Source organism: Oreochromis niloticus, unplaced genomic scaffold (genome assembly GCF_001858045.2).
Source record: "Oreochromis niloticus isolate F11D_XX unplaced genomic scaffold, O_niloticus_UMD_NMBU tig00000654_pilon, whole genome shotgun sequence".
Classification (NCBI taxonomy): Eukaryota; Metazoa; Chordata; class Actinopteri; order Cichliformes; family Cichlidae; genus Oreochromis; species Oreochromis niloticus.
In genome coordinates, this window is record NW_020327206.1 from 1 (window position 1) to 22,578 (window position 22,578).

At 40.3% G+C, this 22,578-nt stretch overlaps 1 protein-coding gene across 1 annotated transcript; it reads right to left on the reverse strand.

The window, feature by feature from the left end:
* Positions 1-17,752: 17,752 nt before the first annotated feature.
* LOC109201106 (deoxynucleoside triphosphate triphosphohydrolase SAMHD1-like) lies at positions 17,753-18,703 on the reverse strand. The gene is made up of 5 exons (XM_019356629.1): positions 18,687-18,703; positions 18,538-18,603; positions 18,279-18,383; positions 18,058-18,186; positions 17,753-17,875 (listed from the first exon to the last, which is right to left on the reverse strand). The coding sequence occupies exons 2-5, from the start codon at positions 18,598-18,600 to the stop codon at positions 17,852-17,854; spliced, it is 321 nt and encodes a 106-aa protein (XP_019212174.1). The 5' UTR covers positions 18,601-18,603; positions 18,687-18,703; the 3' UTR covers positions 17,753-17,851.
* Between the last annotated feature and the right edge of the window lie 3,875 nt (positions 18,704-22,578).

The following is a 22,578-nucleotide window of genomic DNA, read 5'->3' on the forward strand; positions in this document are numbered from 1 at the left end:
TCCTAAACTTTTGATCAGCTGTAAAACAGCCTGTTTCAGTTTAAGCGTTGTTTTTAATAAATTGCATGCTCAAAAAATGTTTTGCCTCACTCCTGTTTCTTCTTGTTGCATGTTGAAGCTCTACTTGGAACCTTGTTAAGATCCAACCATGCAAAATATGATTTTTTGCCATTTTTCAAATGGTCTAACACTTTTGATCAGGACTGTACAACCTAAAATAACAGCAATTTGTTTTCTTCAGCCACATACATCACCGTGGACCAACAAGTGCAGTTTGTGTTCAGACAAGTTTTGAGCAATAAAAAAGTAGCTTATATGTAACCTCCTTTATTGTTGATGAAAAGAAACAAACTGAAATGAGTTATCATGATGCATTGGGAAAAAAATTATATTTTTCGGCGCAAAATGTCTGTAGTTTTCTAATAAAATCTCTGTTACTGAGCCTCACAGGCCCTTTTCTTCTGCTGCTGCGCATCACATGCCAGCAATGGCTTCGCACATGCGCGATTCATTTGCAGTCTGAATGCAGTGGGGTAAAAATCATCTGTTCCATCTTCCATTCCACCACGTCATCAATTGTGAGAGGCAACAGCCTCAAAAAGTTCCAGTTTTGTATTAACTGTGCTGAGAGTTTGTTTGAGGACTGACCTCACACGGCTTTGAAGAGGTATCAGAGTCAGAGTATTTAAACTTTTAATGCTCCAATTCAGAATGGAGTAGGTGAACCTGTGGTGGACCACCAGGTGGCTCCACTCACACCCAAGTGCTGGGGTGGAGATTTTGGCGCTTACTGTATGTGAAGTTCTACTGAGTCAGTTAACAAAGTTACAAAGTTAAGTCCACTACCGCAGCAGTGGTGGCCAAGGCGTTTTTATCAACCTGGGTCTCGCGTTTCACCCCCCCCGCGGACATTACCTCAGACAGAGGCCCCTAGTTCATTTCCGAGCTTTGGTCGGCCATGACTGATGGGAGGATCTCGGCGCTTCCCCAGCTGAACTAGTGTTTGGTCATCCCCTCCGCGTGCCTGGAGAATGCTTGCCCGAGAACCCTCCCCCCTGCTTCGATCCATCAGTGCTATCTCTCAACCCGCTTTTGCACTCGCTTCGGGTTCCTAGTCCGGTGCACCATTGCCTGCCTGACACTTTTGTTCCAAAGACTTTAGAGACTGCTAAGTTTGTTTTTGTCAGGCACAATGCCCACAGGACACCGCTGCGGCCACTGTATGACGGCCAGTTTAGGGTTATCGAACCGGGCCAGAAACATTTTGTTTTGGATTTTGGGGGTCGTAGGGATACTGTGTGTTGACAGACTTAAACCTGCACATGTTCTTCCTGACAGTCATGTAGTGCCGCCCAGGCCCCTCGCTGTGGCCACCTCCTTCAACGGGGTTAACAGACTCTGGTTTCCCCAGGACTACCCGCCGACCACCGGCGTTTGAGCCTCCTCCTGCCTTTCCTGCTGGCCTTCACTAGCCTCGTTCACAGGATGGACCCCTTCCTCTGCCTGTTCTCTCCCTCCCAGGTTCAGTCGTTCGGCCGTTTGCTTAGGCCCAGGGTCCTGGACTGAATAGGGACCTGATTGTGTGTTCGGGGGGATGTGTGGCTCCACTCACACCCAAGTTGAAGGGAAGTGCTGGGGTGGAGATTTTGGCGCTTACTGTATGTGAAGTTCTGCTGAGTCAGTTAATAAAGTTGGAGTGAGACACTGAGACCTCTCCTGTCGTTATTACATACCTCCACAAACCATTCTTTTTTTTTCATAAAAAAATTTAAGAAACAGCACAACATCATATGACAAAATGCCATAAAAATCTTGTGTCCTAATCAAAATGGCAAACCTGGCTGACAAATGTGAAAATTTTTTAAACAGTTGAAAACTGACTCAAACTTTACTCCTTCTGGTGTACCTTAAGTCTTGAGGTGTTCAACCGGAGAGTTGTACATCTCTATGGTGCATTCTGCTCCACACTGATTTGGATCACCACCCTGAAAAACAGACTGTGTCATTAAACAGTATCTACAGAAATGATGTGTAGACTAAAGCAGAAGCCACCAGTGCAATGTGAGCCCAAATTATCTCCAGCATGCAAACATGGTTCCTCTAACTACAGTTTTATCTATTTATTTCCATACCTACAGGATTAACAACTTCAAAGGCATTTGGTATAGCAGTAGTTTGAAACATAATGGATTTTGATTAAAAAAAAGTACTACTTTTGAATATTTACCATCACTAATGTCACACTGTACATCTGATGAAGACTCAGCTGATTGCTCACCTGTTACACATCTCTGCCACAAATATTTCAAAGTCTCTCTTAGAGGTATATAGTATGCAAACTGATCTGTTCTATTCTTACTTTATCCTAAAAAAATGTTCTTGGACTCCACATACTTCAACATGTGTATGAAGGTCTGTGTTCTGGAGTATGTGTCTCACTGGCCCTTTATGACATGCGGAAACACCTGGATCCTTGACCACCTCACAAAGCTTGGCATACCTCATCAGATAATGTTGTTTCAGTTTTAAGAAGTGTAGTGAGCTTATTCAGAGTATATGACTGACCCAACTCATATATTTTTTAAAATTTCCTCTACGATGGTCAGGATGGCAGAAGCAGGTCGCAGTGAAATACATTACCCTCAGTGACTTCACTGACTTGGGACAGAAATTAAAAAGGAACATCGACTTTAGCTGCTCCTGGTAAATTAAACAGGCGTTTGTTTCACAGTAAGGCTAGCTAAAATCTTCAACTTGCTGCATTAGCATGAACTTTCCAGAAAACTAAACAGGACTGAAGCCAAAGCCTGTAACAGAGGAACGCTTTCAATGCAACAAGAAACTGACCAAGTGAACTATGGTTACAGCTGATATACGTTTCACGTCTAATGATATACTTACATATCTTACATATATGTGTTTGGGCCAAAAAAACTCTGACAAGTTAGGATATTTATTTTAGTAGGTAATGTTTTAATGTTGCTATATAGATTATTTTGGTAGTAATCTTGTGTTTAACAGTACTTTGATACAATTCATGGCTGAAAACGAATGGTTCACCTGAAGACTCACATCACAGACAAATATTGTATTTCCTGCTATGAAGGAAGCAGGAGCTGAGAACTGTTCAGCAACTCAAGTTGGAGCTGTTAGCTCATGTAATTCAAACATGGATGAAAATGTATTCTGATTTTGTTCATTCCAACAATTCCAACAGATTCAGAATATTTTTTATCACCCAGAATATGAAAACATAGGTAGTGAAGTAACTATCCAAATGTTTTCTCATTTGAGGTGACAATCTTCTGCAGTCTTTCACCAGATGTTTAAATCAATGTTTTCCATTTAATGATCCACAGTCTAAACTCATTGGCAGGGAACAATATGAGTACAGCCCCACCAAGGCTCACATTCTGGAAGAGCATGTGGAAATGGAGGAAACACAACAACAATGATCAGTGTCTAGTGGATCTAAAAGCAGAGCATAGCAACCTCACTGAACAAGATCCAGTAACCATCACAGTGGCAGACATACAAGAAAGTCTCCAGTATGAAGAACTGCACAGCATCAGGCCCTGACCTGATTCACATCTACAGGTTAAAGAAGCTAACTGCACTTCACAAGCGCGCAGCAACAACACAACGCTAGAGGCCTTTGTACTTCTTACTGTCAGTAACTCATCTTGATTTGGACACATTTATTAAAATAATAACTGAAAACACTATAAGTGCCACAGGGAGTAACAAGGGAATCTTAAATTTCATTCAATTTAATTGCTGGTAAGTTATTAAGTTTAGTAAATTGTTGAATCATTCAACATTTTTCTTTCTGTAGTGCTAAAAATTGTGACACAATGTTTTTAAATTATAATGTCTTGCAGTACATTTTGTGACTTTTTTATTGCACTTTTACAAATAAATTGATAAAAGTCACATCATGCTTTGTTTTTATAAATCCTCCATTTAAGCTAATTGTTTAGAGGAAATTGCTACAATGAGAGAGTATTACTCACTGGATTAGCTTGCCCAAACCTAATATTTGAAGGAATTTGCAGCAAAAAATGACCCACTGCTAATTTACTGCAAACATCCTGCGGATGGACAATTACAGTGTAAAGTGTGTTAAACATTATAGGCTCAAGTTACAATTGTTTCTACACCATTTTGCTTGGAAAATGGAACAAATGTACAGACCTATTTGAACTGGAAGACTCACGTTTTACCAGTGCTTGTACAGTGTGCCTTATTATCATGCACTTCTGTGTCTCTCTGCCTTTGTGTTGACTGTCTCTCTGTTTGTGTATCCAAGGGTGTGGTGCTCCTCCAGCTACCTGTTTGCGCATCTGTCATCAATCATAACATCAGTGCTGTTATACTGCTGTCCACACAATGTATTTATATTGTCAAACACAATGTATTCATAATAAATTCTTACTATCATAAGTTTGGATTCAACAGCTTATAATGAGTCCTCCGTATCTCCCTCCACCTTTCACAAAACTTTTGTAATGTTATGTTTATGTTACAGACATCATAGGTTGTCCCAACACAGTTGGGGGCTATTTCATTTTCATTGTTATATGATGCCACCAATTTATACTCACTGACCCTTTAAGCCTCCAGCATGACAGCATCTCAGCCATCAGACTCCATCTCCATTGTGCAACTGCCTGCCATTATTGCTACTCCACTCAGCTCCTCATCCCTACCTCTTCAAGTATTGCAATAACTTGCTGCTAACCATCTTCATTCTCTAACATTTCAGAACACTTATTTTAGTAGGCAATGCTGTGTAAACTTATGGATATTTTAATCTTGTGACAACACTTCTAACAGTAATTTGATACAACTCATGGCTGAAAGTTAAGGGGCCACCTGAAGCCTTACATCACACATAAATATTGTATTTCCTTCTATGGAGGAAGCAGGAACTGAGGACTGTTCAGCAACTCAAGTTGGTGCAGTTAGCTCATTTAACTCAAGCATGGATGAAAAATTTATTCTGATGTTGTTTATTATCGTACTACAGTCCTAACTAACTCGGCAGCTCATTGACTTTCTCTTGTCAACACTTTTAAAAATAGAACTCATGTTAGGGTCGTGCCTGCCAGCAGGATCTGATATCCTCGTGTTGGTGTTGTTCCCACATCATCATAATTAATGTTGTTCAATGTTCAACATTGCAAGTGACCACTCACATTGTTGTGATGTCATGGTTTTGCAACTTCCAAAAAAAAAGCCCCTTAAAAGAAAAACTACTTCACTTGCGAGAAACCGCCTCTGTCCCATCCAGTAATTTGAATTCTTTGCATTTCAGGACACATTTCTTTAATCAACGGTGAGCATTATACATATTTTCGTTGCGACATTGGAATTTCATATATGAATTCATGGCTTGGCTTGCTGTTTGTTTACGACAGCATTAGCTAACCAGTGTCCTCTAGACAGAGAATTGAGTGTCAGTGTATGAAAGTACAGTTAAATATAGCTGTCATAAAAATTGTTGTCAGGCAAAAATGCAGTAGTTTCCCTGATCATTTTACTAATAAGTAAAGAGAAAAGCATCTAAATAGCCCAGCCTAATGGTTGTGTGCTGAATCAATGAATAAAATATCAACTGTAAAAAATAACTGGCCCATAGCTGTGGAAATTGACTTGAATTCTTGAGTTTGTGGAGATTAACAGTAATTTAAAAAAGAGTTAAATTTGTCCTGAGCCATCATGTAAAAGTTTGTCCAAACCTGTCTCGAATAGAGAATGTGTGGCGTATTTTGAAGCGCAAAATGCCACAACGAAGACCCCGTACTGTTGTCCACCTTAAGACTTGTTTGCAGGAAGAATGGAACAAAATTACACCTGAAACACTTCACTTGGTGTCTTCAGTGACTAAATATTTAAGTGTTGTATTAATACTGTGTGTCCAGTTTTTCTACATCATTTTTTTTGGTTCATGCATTAGGTGTGTCCAACTTTGTTCAATTCTGTGTTTTCAACAGTACAAAATAATCACTGAAAAATTATTTGTTGCTAGCTGTAATCAGTCTGCCTCTCCTTTTACTCTTTCAAACCAATATTTACTTCAGCTTTCTGCAGTTTCTTCACCTAATTAAATGGCTCAAAACTGGATTATAGATGGCAGACAGTTTACGACACCAACTGTCTGCCATCTATAATCCAGTTTTGAGTTCCCTCCCCAGACGCCTTAACGCCCACTCACATCCTGGGCCATCTGACCTCAGGAATTCACATGACAAGGTGGGGCCAGGTTTCACAATGAGCTCACCCGAAACCCTGGCTGATTAGGTGCCACACCCGCTTTCACACCTTGGCTCATGTGATTAGAGGATCACCAGGGGGTCCTTTGTCCCTCCTTGGGGGGATACTCCCACTGGGTTTAAATCAGGGACTCTCGGCCATTTGACCTTAGAACTGAAGAAGCTTCTCGGATGAGAGGTGAAACGTCTTCAAGCAACTCAAAGAAGTCCAGACGCTTTTCTTTGCAAATTCTTTTGACTACGATGACCTGGATGACTGAGAACCTTCACAGACAATCATAAGGTGGGCTTTCCAGATTATAATTGGCTGAGGAGGAGTCTACCTGCGGGGACCTGATCAGACTGTGAGTCTCTGTCTAAAAGGATTGCGGCGAGCCAATCCAGTCAAAAGCATAAAGAACTATTTTCTAAAAAACAAAATAAAACAAACGAATGAGCTCAATTTGCTATTGTGGAGTATCCGATTATTTGCGCAGGATAGGCTCCACTATCAGCAAAATATCTTGTGTGAATGTAGGAGAGTGAATGTGTGTGACTGGACCAAGGTGGGGATGAATAGAGGTGGACAAACAATTTACCATGCCAGCAAGAGAAATGGGATGCTTTGTTTTGCTTTTGTTATAAGCAGGACAAGTGGAAGACTTAATTCTGGGGATGCGGAGTTTTGAGTTGCTTTGAGAAAATTTCTGTTCTACTGACTGGGGTTAGATTATGGTATTACATTATATTGTTGGGTGAAGGCCAAATGCTAAAAGGGAAACATTTTTTGATATAACTTACGTTACCATTAACTGAAGAAACACATGATTGATAACTGTTCTGTTTTAAGTTTTTTGTTATGACACAAATTGGATCATAAAGGGGGAGAGTTGAGTATGAAATGTAAAGTACAGGTTTTGTTTCCAGGAAGTTCCAAGGATCCAGATTTTGAATGGAACAAGGAGTTCGAGGAGATGTGACATGATGATTAAATTGATTTCATTCCTTAAACACAGGTTTACAGGGCTGGAGCAGATCTACCGGAGAGGAGGATTGCTGAGGTGTTTGGAGAGATGATATGACTAACCGTTTTTCCTTTAATTTCTTAAGCCCGGGTGATGCATTTTGAGTTTTTTGAGTTTTTATTTATTTGGACACATCTGATGTGTCCAAATATAAAGGGGGAATTTAAGGGGTAATTTGAAATGGGTTCTAGGATCATTTTATGACTTTTGGAGTTTTTGATAATTTAGATATGGTAAAACTGGGGCAGAAATTGTTATTTTCACGTTTAAGTTAAAGGATTAAAATGAACTGAATCCTGTTTAGAAGATAAAAGGCCGGTGTTCATGAGAAGTTGTACACCAAATTTAAAGGGAAATTGTGGGACATTTTTGAATAAAAAGATATGCTTTGGGGAAAACTAGCGAAGATTTTAGGAGTAGAAAAGGTTTTATTTCTTTTTGATTTCTAGAATAAGTGGTTATCATGCAGGATTACACACACAGATATTACATAGATTTCTTTGTAGGGTAGAGGAGAGAGCTTCTTAAGAGAGTGTTAAAAGTGTCGCTGACTCAAATGAATAATATTGGAGATTATATATGTAGAAGTGATTTTTTCTTACACATTGCGATCGTGCTCATTAACAGAGTTGATGTTCAGTCCATTTAAGGTCATAAGCTTCGATGAGCGCGATGTCTCAGTCGATATATTGCGGGGGACTTGGAGCAATAGAAGGATAAACAGCATTCATGCTTACAAACACACATGATTTAAACATAGGCGAGGCCAAAGGCCTGGACTTGATGTAGCTTTTAACTATATAGCTCCTAACTTGCAGGGATGGCGTGGAGTGTAATGAATGAATGCATAACATGCTCACAGACACAAACATGACATAGATTTATTTTATAGGGTAAAGGTGGAACACATGTTGCTTTGTTTCTGCTTAGCAACTACTGAGGCAGAAGGTGTTAAAGATAAGTATGCAATAAGTGAACAGGAAACGTGTGGGGGTGAGACGGGTGAAACAAAATGTTGTAGATAATGGAAACTTGTCTAACTGGCATTAACAGTAACTTTTGCATGTTATGTATATGCTTGAAGCAAAAAGAGGCGTAAATCCTGATAGAAGATTTTGAAGTGTGCTTTCTAGCGGAGACTTGGGCTGACAGGGGGATGGTGTATATTTTACCCTGGGTGTGTTTAATAGAGCTAAAAGCGTTGCTCACACACATAAAAAGTATTGAGATTAAGTAAAGTTAATATAAAGGATAAAGCCCAGAACATGATATTGTGAACCAAGTTTGAATAATTAAAGTAACATTAGATGAACACAGTAGATTAGTGAGGTGTAGCAGAGAGAGGCTGTTTGTTTTCTATCCTTTACAGGAGAGGATTTCCACTAGAGAGGGACCCAGGAAAGGAGCAGAGACCACTTAAGCATGAAGTGTTTTCAAATGGGAGCTGGTGTTTTATTACTGGACCACCTAGATGACATGAGGTTGCTGTCTGATTTGCTGAGTCAGGGGACGGCTAGAGAGGGTCAGAGCGAAGGCAGTGGACCTGGGAATGGTGGTTTTGGTGCCCATGATGCCATTAATGGATCTAGAGGTGACAGAGTGGGTCGAAGAGTGACACAAGAAAACGGTGTGGAGACGTCAAGAGAGGGAATTGTGGGATGGAAGGGATTATTTTACATAACCATCATCTTTATCATTGCATTAATTATCATTTCATCAAAGCATTTATTGAAGTTGCTGGCATTATGTTATAATTTGTATTACAGGGGTTATCATAATCACATATTAACATGTTTATTACAGGTGCAGTAAATCGTTGAGTTAAATCTATAATCTTAAAAGCTTATATGCTGAGTGTATTCAGCAACATGTTGCACTAGAGTTTACTTGACAACAGGTGACAGAAGGAGGACAAGTCCATGGGGACCTCATCACCATATTTGGAAAAGGATGCCAGAAAGGGGAACTCCTGTGTCTGCATTTATCTCTTAAGATTGATCATTGTCTGTAGAAGAGGCAAATAATGTTCTTAAGATGCAAATTATGTGCTTGTAAACGCAAGAGGTGGCGTTATAATACTCTGATGTTATAAAAGCAGTCTGAAGTGTATTTTTGGGTGGAGATTTACAACTGATGTTTTGCAGTTTACATCTCCCTACGCTGCGTGTATTCATTAAAATCAATTGTTTGAACAAGCTCTTCTGGACCATCATTGTTTTACTCTCGTCCTCAATTTCGGACCCTTAACACTATGAAAATATTCTCCCGAGCATCTTTAAGTTGTGTCTGATAGCACAACAGAAAAGGAAAGAGAAAACATGATGATGAGGAAGACTTGAGTATAAAAGAAGGAATACTTGTGGAACAATCACTCAAGGTTTGTTGTATTGTTTTTATCCTGTCTGTACAGTTTTTCTAATGCTTTATTTATTTTGGTTCATTCATTAGGTGTGTCCAGCGTTTTCAGACTTGTTTTACCAATTGTTCGAGCTCATACACGTGTTTTAAACAAGTCATATGTACAGTTACCTCAGTGCTGGGCCTCACTGGGTATTTGTGTATTAACATAATTAGCTAATGCGATTTTACATTAGCTTTTCATATGAGAGTTTCGTATTTTTTTGAGAAACACACTTCACTGCACCAACATACGATGACTGTATATTGATCAACAGACATTGGCCTCCTTGTCTAAAGGAGCATCTGGACTCCTTTTTTCAAGTTTCTTGAAGATGTTTCACCTCTCATCCGAGAAGCTTCTTCAGTTCTAAGAGCAATTGGTGGAGAGTCCCAGATTTAGGGTCATGGGCCCCCTATTTACCCTCTACCTAATCACAAGAGCCAAGGTGTGAAAACAGGTGTGGGTCACAATCAGCCAAGGTTTCGGGTGAACCCATTGGGAAACGTAGCCCTACCCTATCATGTGATTTACTGAGGTCAAATGGTCCAGGATGTGAATGGGTGTTAAGGCGTCTGGAAAGGGATCTCAAAACTGGTTTATAGATGGCGGACAGTTGATGTTGTAAGTCCCCGCCTCTGCTTAACCCTTTAAAACCAGTCGGAGCGGGCATGCTCTGTTTTGCATAACTATTTTTAAATCACTGTAGAACTGGTACCACGTAAGCTAGCGCAATATTTTTTTTGCATATGAAACCGGAGGAGTTGTACTTACATTTTATGCCATCAGCTTGTCCTAGGTCACGGTTTCCTTCCACATATAGCTTTGCAAGAATTGCATAAAAACCTCTTGCAGCAACAAAAACATAATATTCCAGAAACACGCTTTGCCGATCCGATCAGCTGTTCATAACACTTCCTATGTTAGAATAGACGTCAGCGCTATCTCGTGTCCGCCATTACCTGCCTGAAACCAGAAGTGACGTGAAAAATATAGTTTTTTTTTTTTTCATTCAGGGCCTTATAAGCCTATGCTGGTGTTTTTAAAAGTTATATTTGACATTATGCTTTTCTGTATCGTTTCTGGGATGCTTAGAACTCAAATTGCTCTGCTGGAAATAGTTTATTTTGATGCACATGCTGTTTTTTTGTAAAGTTGGTTTATAATATTTATTTTCGTTTTTCCTGCAATATATAAAAATGGGTGTATTTCAAAAATAAAACTATGAAGACACTGAAAATAAATTTCCTGTTGTTGGAAACTATTTTGTGAAACTTTTTTGTATTTACAGTTTTGAGGGATTAACCTCTTAAATTTCTCTAACTGCTCGGTCAGGCCTCTTCCGGAGCAAAGGGGGCCCTCGGGCCTCCGGCCTCGGGGCCTGCAACTCGGTTCACTCTGGCACAGCTGGCTGCCGGCAGAGCCGGCGGGCACGCCGGTGCAGCCCCCTCTGGCTTCTGCTCCGTGGCTACTGGGTGACCCCCTCGTCTGGGGATCTCCTCAGCCCTTCCCAGGAAGGTGGCACGGATGCCCCTCCGGTGGTACTCCTTGGGCTCTCGCACTCTGGGGCCTCTGGATGTCTGGAGCCTGGATCTCCTCCATGCCTGCTTCATGCCCTGGGGGACGGGGCTATGGGCCTCCACACCCTCTAGCAGACCGTTACATGGGGAAACCTTTTGTATACAAGCGCGTTGATCCACACAGGTGTGCACACGGGTGTTCACTGTTCGTAGACAAACTACACCTTTCTTAGCTGCTACTTCAAAGCACATTGTGCGCTGTCTGTCCTGTGTGCTGCACAACAACTTTCAATATTTAGTATTTACTGCTGTTCACACTTAGCTAGATTAACGTGATGGTGTTGTGTTTAGTATGTTGCTTTGTTTTTATTTTTTGTTTTTGTTTTTGCTTGTCTTCTCCTTTTTCTCTCAACAGGTGATCCAGGAGATTTTTTTTTCTTTCTCTTTGTCTTTGTAAGTGCCCTTTCTCACTGTCCCTTTTCCCTTCTGTTTTTCTTTTCCTTCCTCTCTTTCTTTCTCCCTTTCCTATCCCCCAGTCATGTCTGTCCCATCTGTAACAACTGAAAATAAAATAAATAAAAATAACAAAGTTTGATCAAATGGACCAATACGGCAATGCCATGATGATCCATTTGGCAAAATAAATCCATTTGGTATCCTTGTTGGTCTTCAGACAACAATTCTGACGGCTTAAGAACCAAATGGGACAGACAAAAAAAAAAAAAAAAAAAAATTCTCTAACTACAAATATATGTAAAAAAAAAGGGGGGGGGGGGGGGGTTAATTTTTTTGTAGTTACTATGGACTTAATGCATACATATTATTAAAATTTGGGCTTTGTGGACTGGTGCCAGCTGAACTACCTCCAGATCAACGCCAGTAAAACCAAGGAGCTGGTGGTAGACTTCCGCAGGCACACACATCCTCCACTGCAACCACTGAACATCCAAGGTATGGACATTGAGACTGTGGACAGCTACAGGTACCTTGGTGTTCATCTGAACAACATACTGGACTGGACTCATAATTCAGACGCCCTCTACAGGAAAGGGCAGAGCAGGCTGTACCTGCTGCGGAGACTCAGGTCGTTTGGAGTGGAGGGCCCACTCCTGAAGACCTTCTATGACTCTGTGGTGGCCTCAGCCATCTTTTACGGTGTGGTCTGCTGGGGTGGCAACATCTCTGCCGGGGACAGGAAGAGACTGAACAGGCTGATCAGAAGGGCCAGCTCTGTTCTAGGATGCCCTCTGGACCCAGTGGAGGTGGTGAGTGACAGGAGAATGGTGGCTAAGCTGTCATCCCTGTTGGACAACATCTCCCACCCCATGCAGGAGACTCTGACAGCACTGAGCAGCTCCTTCAGTGGGAGACTGCGGCACCCACGGTGTGGGACGGAGAGATTTCGCAGGTCTTTCCTCCCCACTGCTGTCAGACTCCACAACAAAGACTTTAACTGATCAAACACACACACCCACACATGTGCAATAACACTAAGTGCAATATTCCTTTCTGGCATCGTTGTATTTTTACTCAGTTGTATAAAGCATTTGTATTCTATTTTTATCCTATTGCATATTTTATTCTATTTATTCTACTGTACATAGTATTTTATTTTATTCTATTCTGTACAGTTGTGTACAGTATTTTATTCTTATTGTATTCTAATTTTTGCTATATAACTTTTGCACTGTCCACTTCCTGCTGTGACAAAACAAATTTCCCACGTGTGGGACTAATAAAGGTTATCTTATCTTATCTTATCTTATCTTATAACGGTTGCATTGATGTATAGCAACTTGAAATGCTCCAACAAATGGCACTACAGCATGTAAAAATATTAAGATAAGCTCTGGCGGACTTGGTTCTATGGTAGGCCTTAAAGGGTTAAAGATAGTTGTTCACAGTGGACATAGATGCCTTCAAGCAGCTGTTTTTCTTAGATTTATAGTGAACATATTAATGCAATTTGCAGTGCTCTCATACACAATATCAGCCTTAGGTTTTCTGTTTTTAGCTAACTTAATTTTAACTTTGATTAGTTTTTTTATCACTGGTTTGTGTGTATGTATCTACTACACTGTAAAATCTAATTAGTTCCCAGAACTCAAAAAAATTATGGAAACTCGTTGCCTCAAAAAAATTGAGTAAAGCTTAGCTAAAAATGACTAAGTTAGGTCAACTTATTTACTTTGAGTACTCTGTACAAGCTCATTTGTTCCCAGAACTCAAAAAAATTGGATCAAGTTTACATAAGATGACCAAGTTAGGGCAACTTACTCATTTTGAGTACACTGTACAGCCTTGTTAGTTCCCAGAACTCAAAAAAATTATGGAAACTCGTTGCCTCAAAAAAACTAAGTAAAGCTTACTTAAGATGACTGTTAGGACAACTTATACATTGCAAGTCTGCAGTATTAACAATAACTTGATATTTCTGACTGTACAATACTAATTGTTTACCTACTGACAAACATGTTAAGTTCAACTAAATGAAAAAACAATTTGTGGTAACCTGAATATGATTAAAAATAATTAACAACACTTTTTGTAATGATGTTAAAATGAGCCCAACTTTTATTTTCAAACACAACAAAGTATAACAGCCAACATACTGGACATGTTCTGCTGAACAACAAACAATTATATTGCCATCACTGTTATAATCTTACAATGAAACAAAGTCTCAGATGTAATTATTCTGAAAATAAGTTTAGGCCTACCACAGTTTGTTTTGTACTTACATTACTTATATAATCAAAATAAAATATTTGTTGTTCTGTCACAAGTGCAGTCTCTAATTTAAACAACACATTTGTTTTCCATTCCAACACATGAGCTGCAATGTTGTATTATTTTAAGGATGGCTTGTTTCCAGTCCAGGCATTACTGCCTGAATGACTGTCATGGATCGAGGTGATCCAAATGTAGGTGCAGAAGAAAGTCTTTAACTTCCCTTAAGTACAGTGGCAGTGGATGTGGGTTGGAGATGCAATGAGCTTGAACCTGCAGGCGACCATCTTCACTGACCACACCATCTGTGACGGAGGACTCATCTCTCCTGTTGTCCTGCGAGCAAACAATCATATATTTTGGAACATGAACTTAATTGCTTTCTTAAAACATTTTTTTCTGCATTTGGTATAGAACAGACTCCAATTTAGACAATCTCAGGCTCCCTCCCCACCAGAGGGGTGACATTCAATGTCCCAATTGTCAGTCTGCATAGTGACCACCACCCAGCATACAATAATGTCATGAAAGCATCATTTTAAAAAGGGCTATGCAAACATGGCCAATAACTTTCATTCTAATGATGTGCAAAATGATTTTGGGCACAAAACAAATTTTGCTGTTAGAAAACTTGCAGACTTCACTATATACAGTGTAGACCCTCTAAACTAAGTTTGGGGGATGTGATCTTTCAAGAAATGCAGACCAAACTGTTGTTGTTTGTTTACTTACACAGCATGTCTTGCAGAATTAACTGTGCTCACCAGCAACAGCATAGTGCAGTCATATCTCAAGTCTAATAACAGAAGACAGGAAAAGATCAGTAAAGAAACAACTTCCCCAAACCAAAGCACAAATAAAACAATAAGTAAAACAGGCTGATCTAAAGTATGATTAAAGTTCAGCCTGATTAATATAAATGTCACTGACAGTTGCTAATATATTGGAAAACCAAAATACTTACTGATGTCTTTCTGTCCAACAGCAGGAGTGCTGGTCCCGAGCCTCAAAGACAGTAAGAAGCAAACAGAGGGAGAAAAAACAGAACATTGATTTGATCCTTAATGGCTGTGCAATCATTGTAACATAGAGTTTGCTTATGTTGTTAAATAAAGGCTAGATTTGACATTAATAGATGCCACAGATGTTCTAAAGCTGCCACAAAGCATGAAAGAAAAAAAAATAGACGTCTCCGAAAACGTCGGAGCATTTTTGCAAATATGTGATGTCTTGATAAATCGAGCAGATATTTGAAATTTACACAGCTACATTCTCGCCTGAAAATATCTTAAAAGTTTATTTTGTGACCCAGAAAAAGTAATAAGTTTTTCAGCGGCGCTCCTCCGCCATTGCCGCGCTTACAAGTACGCACAGGCTCCGACAACCGTGGCCGACAAATGCGATCCTCCTTTTCCCCAGACTACCCTTTCTGGGTCACAAAATAACCTTTTAAGATATTTTCAGGCGAGAATGTAGCTATGTAATGCTCAAATATCTACTTAATTTATCAAAATATCACATATTTGCAAAAGTGCTTCCACGTTTTCGGAGAGCTCTGTTATCCACCCCCCACATCCCACACCTACCCCACCCCTAACGGCTGCACCTCCCGAAGAATTTTGTCTGGGCTCTTATCTCACTTATTTATTTCAAACAATCAACAGAAAATTTCACCACATAGTTTTATTTAAGGTTTTTAAGGCTGTGGTGTTAATTTTTAAGTAACATGAGCCCAGCGGCAGCAGCAACGCTAGGCTAACGCTAACTAGCTAGCAAGATTTTAAACCTGGTGCTAAACTAAGAGAAGCCACAAATCAGTTTGAATAAGAGTAAACATTTACTCACCAAGTCAGTGTATCAGAAAGATCCACAGCAATGACAACAATAATATCTTGAGCTGACGCTTCTCCAGGTTTGCGCAACATATTCCATAAAAAATGCACCGCGAACATGCGGACTGATCCGAGAGGGAGGAGGACGGTAGTCACGTGGCATTTTCAAAACACATCTTTCATCCTTCCGCACTGAGAAGCAAAACTTCCGGCTTACTTAGTTTTTGTAAGTTAAGACAACTCAAATAAATGGAGTTTATCAGCGTTTTTGCATAAAAAGTACTGGTAACTTATTTAAATTGAGTTCTAATAACAAATTGATAAAAATTGAGTTCAGCCTATTTAATATTTTTAATTAAACACAATATTAGATTTTACAGTGTATAAGGCCCTTAACAAGCACCTGTGGCACTTTAACTTTAATTTTTATGATTTATCATGTTGCTGTAACGCAAGAATTTCCCTTGCAAGAAATTGTATTGACTCCAGATAGAGATGAGCTTTAAGCTAACTCTGGTAGAATGCATCAAATGGGAACATTATGTTAATATTGTATATTTTATTTTCAAATAAAATCAATTAAATAAGTATATATACAGGGAAGTGGAGCGCTGGCAAAGCAGTTAAACATATTATATTCAGACATTCTAATAGAAGCTAATCTGAATGTGCTGCTGAGCCTGCATCTGTTCAGCCTGTTTATTAGATCAGACATGTTCAGAGCTGCCATCCCCTCTCCATCATTGTCAGCTATCCTTGCTAATGTACTAAATGAGTTATATAACAACTTTTTTCACCTTCCATCTTCTCTACATCACACCTGTTGGTCAAGGTAATTATCAAACAGAAACTCAAAAATCCCTGAAGCTTGTTTATATGCTAATGCTAGCTGTGTTTACACTCCAAGGGCAAATCATAACTGATCTCAGAGCAGTGAAACCAGAGCCAGCAGCTGGCATGCAGGTCTCCCATCAGTGCTTTATCCTAAATTTTGTTTCCTGGGAAGAATCCATCCTAGTCAGGTTGCCTCTGAAGTTTTTTTTTTTTACCAAGACACTACATTGGTTGTGGCAGTCTTGACTTTGCATGTTAATTTTCATGTTTCATTCAATAGTCAGCACCACACGCTTTACTGATCCAGGACCTGGCATTCACTAGCTTTGGCCAGTAGCTTATAAGTGAACTCCAGCCACAAAACATTGGAACTTGTGAATTTTACAACAAAAACATGTTACACAACCACAGGGGGTCTGATACATGTGTTTTAAAGATTCTTCTGAACTTTGTGACTGCAGTGCACCTGGTTTGCTAGTAAGTTGGAGCACAACCATCTAAATTGTGCCAACAGATTCTGTCCTGTGACACTGTGCAGCCTTCGACACAGTTATTGTAATCTTTACATTCTTACAAAGTTTACAAAGGTTTCAATCTTCTCTAAACCTCAGCTGTGGCAAAGGGGCTAACAGCACATGGGCTTTGATAAATAAGACTTATTACCCAAACTACTTACCCCAGTAGGGAATGCTGAAAAATCACACACAATGTGAATTGCTATAAGTGTCTATTATGTCTGATTGGTAACTGGGATTTCATAATGAGAGCTTTTGCCACCCGGCTACATTAGGTTTTGCATTCTGGATGCTTTTCCAACAGTAACCAGCAAGTATGAGTAGCATAGTGAAATCTCTGCAATTTTTTAAAAATATAGTATTTGTATCATATGTTCTTATGTTCTAGGAGCTTTTACTTAAAAATAACACACAAAGAGAAAAGAAACTTTATTTTGAATTGATCAGAAACCAGCAGAAAACAAATCTAAAGATGAAACAGCAGAAAGATTCTGTTATCCTTTGGTAAAATTTTCATCTAGAGGCCTGTTATATAATAAATAATGATTTTTCGCACAATGAGCAAATCACAGCAGCAGCCTTTATCTAAACCTTTGGCCAGGTTGAGCTATACAGTTTGATTGTAGTGAAAATGTGTCATAAATATTTTATTCATCAAACTACTTTAGTTTGCTGATTTACCTGTTTTTAAATCTCTGCAGTAACACAAAAAAATACATTTCTCAGTGTTTCACATCTTCATTTCATGGAGTTGCTCTGTCTCGATCCTGTAGATATATAAGGACACAGACAAGTTCATTAGTACAACCAAAAGGTCAAATGTGTTATGTGAACTCAAGGCTCTGACAGAATATGCAGGTTTAACTGCAGCTTTCTTGTTTATGTTCTCATCGCATTGCTTGTAACATGGTAATGCCTGTCACTGCCACCCAACAGAATAAAGTGTTACCTCAGTTAGAAAGTCATTTTCGTGACACCAGCTTTGAAAGCAGAACTTAGCATCTCTCAGACTGGCTGAGTTCTTACAGTAAACTCTGAGGATCTTCTCAGCAAAGCACACTGGGAGAAGCTTGGACACCTGACAACAAGGACAGTAACATAAAAGCTGTTTTACAGAGACATCTACAGAAAGAACACACAGCTCATGCAAAGACATGCAGTAGTTCTGACCTGTTCTCTGGGAATCTTGAATGCTTCAGTAGGGTTAGCCTTAGTGTAGAAATATGTGGTATTGATGGGGTCCTTGTTTTTCATCCCATAGTCCAAAGTGACAACCTAAAAGAGAAATGTGACAGACCAGCCTGTGTTTATGTTCACATGTACATTATGGCTCAGTGCAGGTTGGCAACACAATTTGACTAAAACAACAAAGCAAAAACCAAGATTTTAGGAAGATTTATTACTGAGTACAATTAGAATAAAAACTCACAGTAATTTCAAAGTTGTCCTTTCGAATGACTTTAACCAGTTCATTTTCCAACCTGTCCTTCATCTTCTGACAGATGGAGAGAACATGTGCTGTCATTGATATTATCATTGTTTCGCTAATCTCTTTTTATGATCACTTTTCACTCTTACTTTTATTTCCTCTTGGTCTTCTTCATTGAGCTGAGAAAGGGAGAGAAGATTCACATCAACATCTCTCTCTCTCTCTCTCTCTCTCTCTCTCTCTTCAGAGCAGTCACACAACACAAATATTGTAATCAACCTGATGTTACCAAAAAAGTGTGATCATTTTGTTTTTTCCAACATTGCAGCTTGGGCATGATTATTTTTCATTTTCCAATGAAAATGTTTTCCTTGCAACAAAAAGTTTGCTTAACTGCAGGTTAAACTGGGCTAATAAGCTAGTATGCAGGTGACCATGAACCTAGGGATTGAAATGGTTTCAATCAAAATCCACTACAAAATATTAGTTTAACTCTTTCTCAAATAGTGGGTCAAAAAACTACAATAACTAAAAATCGGGCAGCACGGTGGGGATTAGCACTGTCCCCTCACAGCAAGAAGGTCCTGAGTTCAACTTCACCATCTGGCATTTCTGTGTGGAGTTTACATGTTCTCCCTGTGGGTTCTCTTTGAGTACTTCAGCTTCCTCCCACAGTACAAAGACATGTAATTAGTGGGGTTAGGTTAAGTGGGGAATCTAAATTGCCTGTAGGTGTGAATCGTTGTCTGTCTCTTTGTGTTAGCCCTGTGTGACACTGGTGTTCTGTCCAGGGTGTACCCTGCCTCGCACCCTATGGTAGCTGGGATAGGGTCATCCTTATCTTTGCTGACTGTTTTTCACTAGTTTTGCTTTAGACAAGGGTCAGTGTCACTACTAATACATTGCCAGATGGTTTGCTGTGTCTGCCAGCACAGTCTCAAGAGCAGAGGATTATCCAGGGCCATAGGAGATATTTAACCCATCAACAGGACCAGTATCTGCTCTTTTGTGCCAGGGGACCAGATGAGCACTGCCAGAGCTACAAAATGACCTCCAGCATGCCAGTGGTACGGATGCCTGTGATCAAACAATCAGGAACAGAGTTCATGTGAGTAGCCCGAGGGCGCAATATCCATCTAGTGGGCCCTGTGCTCACTGCCCAGCACTGTGTACCCCAACTGGCATTTGCCATAGAATACCAGAAATGGCAAGTCTGCCATTGGTGCCCTGCACTTTTCACAGATGAGGGCTGAACACATGAGACAGCCGTGAAAGGGTCTGGAGAAGGAAAATGTTATGCTGCCTGTAACATTGTTTTATCATGATCAGTTTGGGGGTTTATCAGTGATAGTTTGGGGAGCCATATCCATAGAGAGACACAAACTTCTACATGTTATGCAACAGGTCTCAGGACCCAACGCTGGTGCAGCGGGTCCTGGATTCATCCTGGTGCATGACAATACCCATCCTGATGTGGCACGAGTATGCAGGTAGTTCCTGAAGGAAATACAGGAAGAAGGTGCTATATTCTGGACTATTGGAGAACATGGACAATTTCTATTCATTTCACAGCGAGTTGCTAGCCTGTAAAGAACTTTGCACATCTACAGTAATCTTTCTGGCTTTTTTGAATGTAAATCTAAACATGTAATGTTTTTTTCTCAAACTTTCAATGTACACCTAGTAGTCTGTTGGGATCGAATTTGAATTATGTTACCCTAAACCACAGGTGTCGAACTCCAGGCCTCGAGGGCCGGTGTCCTGCAGGTTTTACATGTGTCCTTGATCCAACACAGCTGATACAAATTGCTAAATGACCTCTTCAACATGTCTTGAAGTTCTCCAGAGGCCTGGTAATGAACTAATGATGTGATTCAGGTGTGTTGACCCAGGGTGAGATCTAAAACCTGCAGGACACCGGCCCTTGAGGCCTGGAGGTCGACACCTGTGCCCTAAACGAACTGCTCTGAGGTTTATTTGTAACTGGACCAGGACCACCTTCTCCAAAAGCCCCATTTCCATTAGTACCTAATTGGAGCGACTCACTCACAGTACCCGGTACCTGGTACTAAAATGGTGCCTGCTTGGCCAGTTTTCCAAGTGATCTGAACAGGTATTAAAATGTGATGTGGTCAGACTGCATGCCACCAATTGGCTGGTCAGTGGGGTCACTCGATGAGTCATTAGAGGGTCTAATGGAAAAGGGGCTGAAGGGTCTCAGTGCAGTTGCTTTGGTCCACACCCGAGAGAAAACAATAAAAATAAACTAAAAAAAACAGATGTAGCAAAATGTGCCAAATTAACCGACATTTTAGCTGCTGCACAGTCAACATCACCAGCTGTGGAGAGGTGAGGAAGGGACAAGGAAGGTGAAATTCACGTGGTGAGAAAATAGATGGAGAAGGGAGAGATTCCAGGATTCAGGTAAAATGAACAGCTGCTTTGACCATGAGCCACTGCTGACAGCTAAAGTGTAGCTTTTAATCATAGTTACAAAAAAATTACAAACACTACACGCCTTAGGGTCGCAAGTTGGATTCCCGCCTGGGGCGTCTGTATCCGGTAAGGGTCCCAGGACTAGACACCCCCCCATGCTAAGTGAGCCTACCGCATACATGAGCAAGAGAGATAAATACGACGTCATGCCGGCTCGGATTTTGCCCGGATCAACAAGGTCCGCGTCAGCTGTTGAGGAACATCCTGGTTCCTCAACAGCTACTGTAACAATAAGGGATCGGTGGGCAAGAGACAAAAATAGGGCGCTGTTGGCATGCTACTATGCAAGTAACCCTGGAAGAAGGGTTTACATGAATAGGATGAGGGACCTATGAAATCTTCGATACCCAACATCCACATTGATGGCGAAACAACAAGTAGCTCAGTGATATCTATAGCATATAGGAGAAGGAGAAAGACGCAACCCATAACAGCAACGCTCAGTGGCTTGTGGATCTGAGAGCAGACCACATCAACCTCCCTGAGCAGGGACCTTTATCTTTATCTAGCTTTATCATTCCCCCAGTTTCTTAGTTGGCTTTGTGTTAGTATGGATTCTTTACAGATGGTGTTAGGTTCATTTTATTAGAGAAGATGAATACGCTTAAAATATAAATTTTCATAATTTATTCTTAAGTGGTTAAAGTTTCAAGTTAGTTTTACACCGTGCCATTGCTCATGGCGCATTCTGGTTACCTTTTTCAGGCAGAACCGGAGGGAGGGACATTGTGACAAATGTTATGTTGTAAGAACTTCACGGTGACACAAAACATAAGAGAAAAAGAGCTTTATCTTGTGTCATGTATTCAATATATATTTTTAGTGCTTATTTGCTGATTATATTGTTTTATGTATAAGAGAGGGCCAGCTTTGAGTCTACAGGGTGGGCCATTTATATGGATACACCATAACAAAATGGGAATGGTTGGTGATATTAAAGTCCTGTTTGTGGCACATTAGTATATGTGAGGGGGCAAACTCCTCAAGATGGGTGGTGACCATGGTGGCCATTTAGAAGTCGGCCATCTTGGATACAACTTTTGTTTTTTCAATAGGAAGAGGGCCATGTGACACATCAAACTTATTGGTAATGCCACAAGAAAAACACTGGTGTGCTTGGTTTCAACATAACTTTATTCTTTAATCTTTAATGAGTTATTTACAAGTTTCTCTTTGTTCACAGACATTGACATGTCGAAGAGGTTAACACGTGAGGAGCGGATCGAAATTGTGTTGATATCTGGTGAACGCAGTAACCGGGTCACTGCAGCAGATTTCAATGCAAGACACCCTATGAGACCACCCATCTCCCATGCTACAGTCAGCAAACTGCTTGCTAAGTTTCGTGAAACTGGTTCAGTGTTGGATTTGCCAAAATGTGGACGCAAGAAAACTGTCACTAATGAAGAAACATCAGTGGTTGTCCTAGCTTCATTCAGCAAGAGCCCACAGCGTAGCACTCGCCGCATGTCACTGGAGAGTGGCATGAGTCGAACACCCCTTCGGCTGATATTAGCTACTCACAAATGGCACCCTTACAAACTC

Excerpts from the sequence above, each read along its gene's own strand:
- LOC109201106 (XM_019356629.1), bottom strand. The coding sequence starts at position 18,600 with ATGAAGGACAGGTTGGAAAATGAACTGGTTAAAGTCATTCGAAAGGAC. Across the intron at positions 18,384-18,537 it reads AGGACAACTTTGAAATTACT|GTTGTCACTTTGGACTATGG; the intron begins GTGAGTTTTTAT and ends TTTCTCTTTTAG. Across the intron at positions 17,876-18,057 it reads AAAATGACTTTCTAACTGAG|GATCGAGACAGAGCAACTCC; the intron begins GTAACACTTTAT and ends ATATATCTACAG.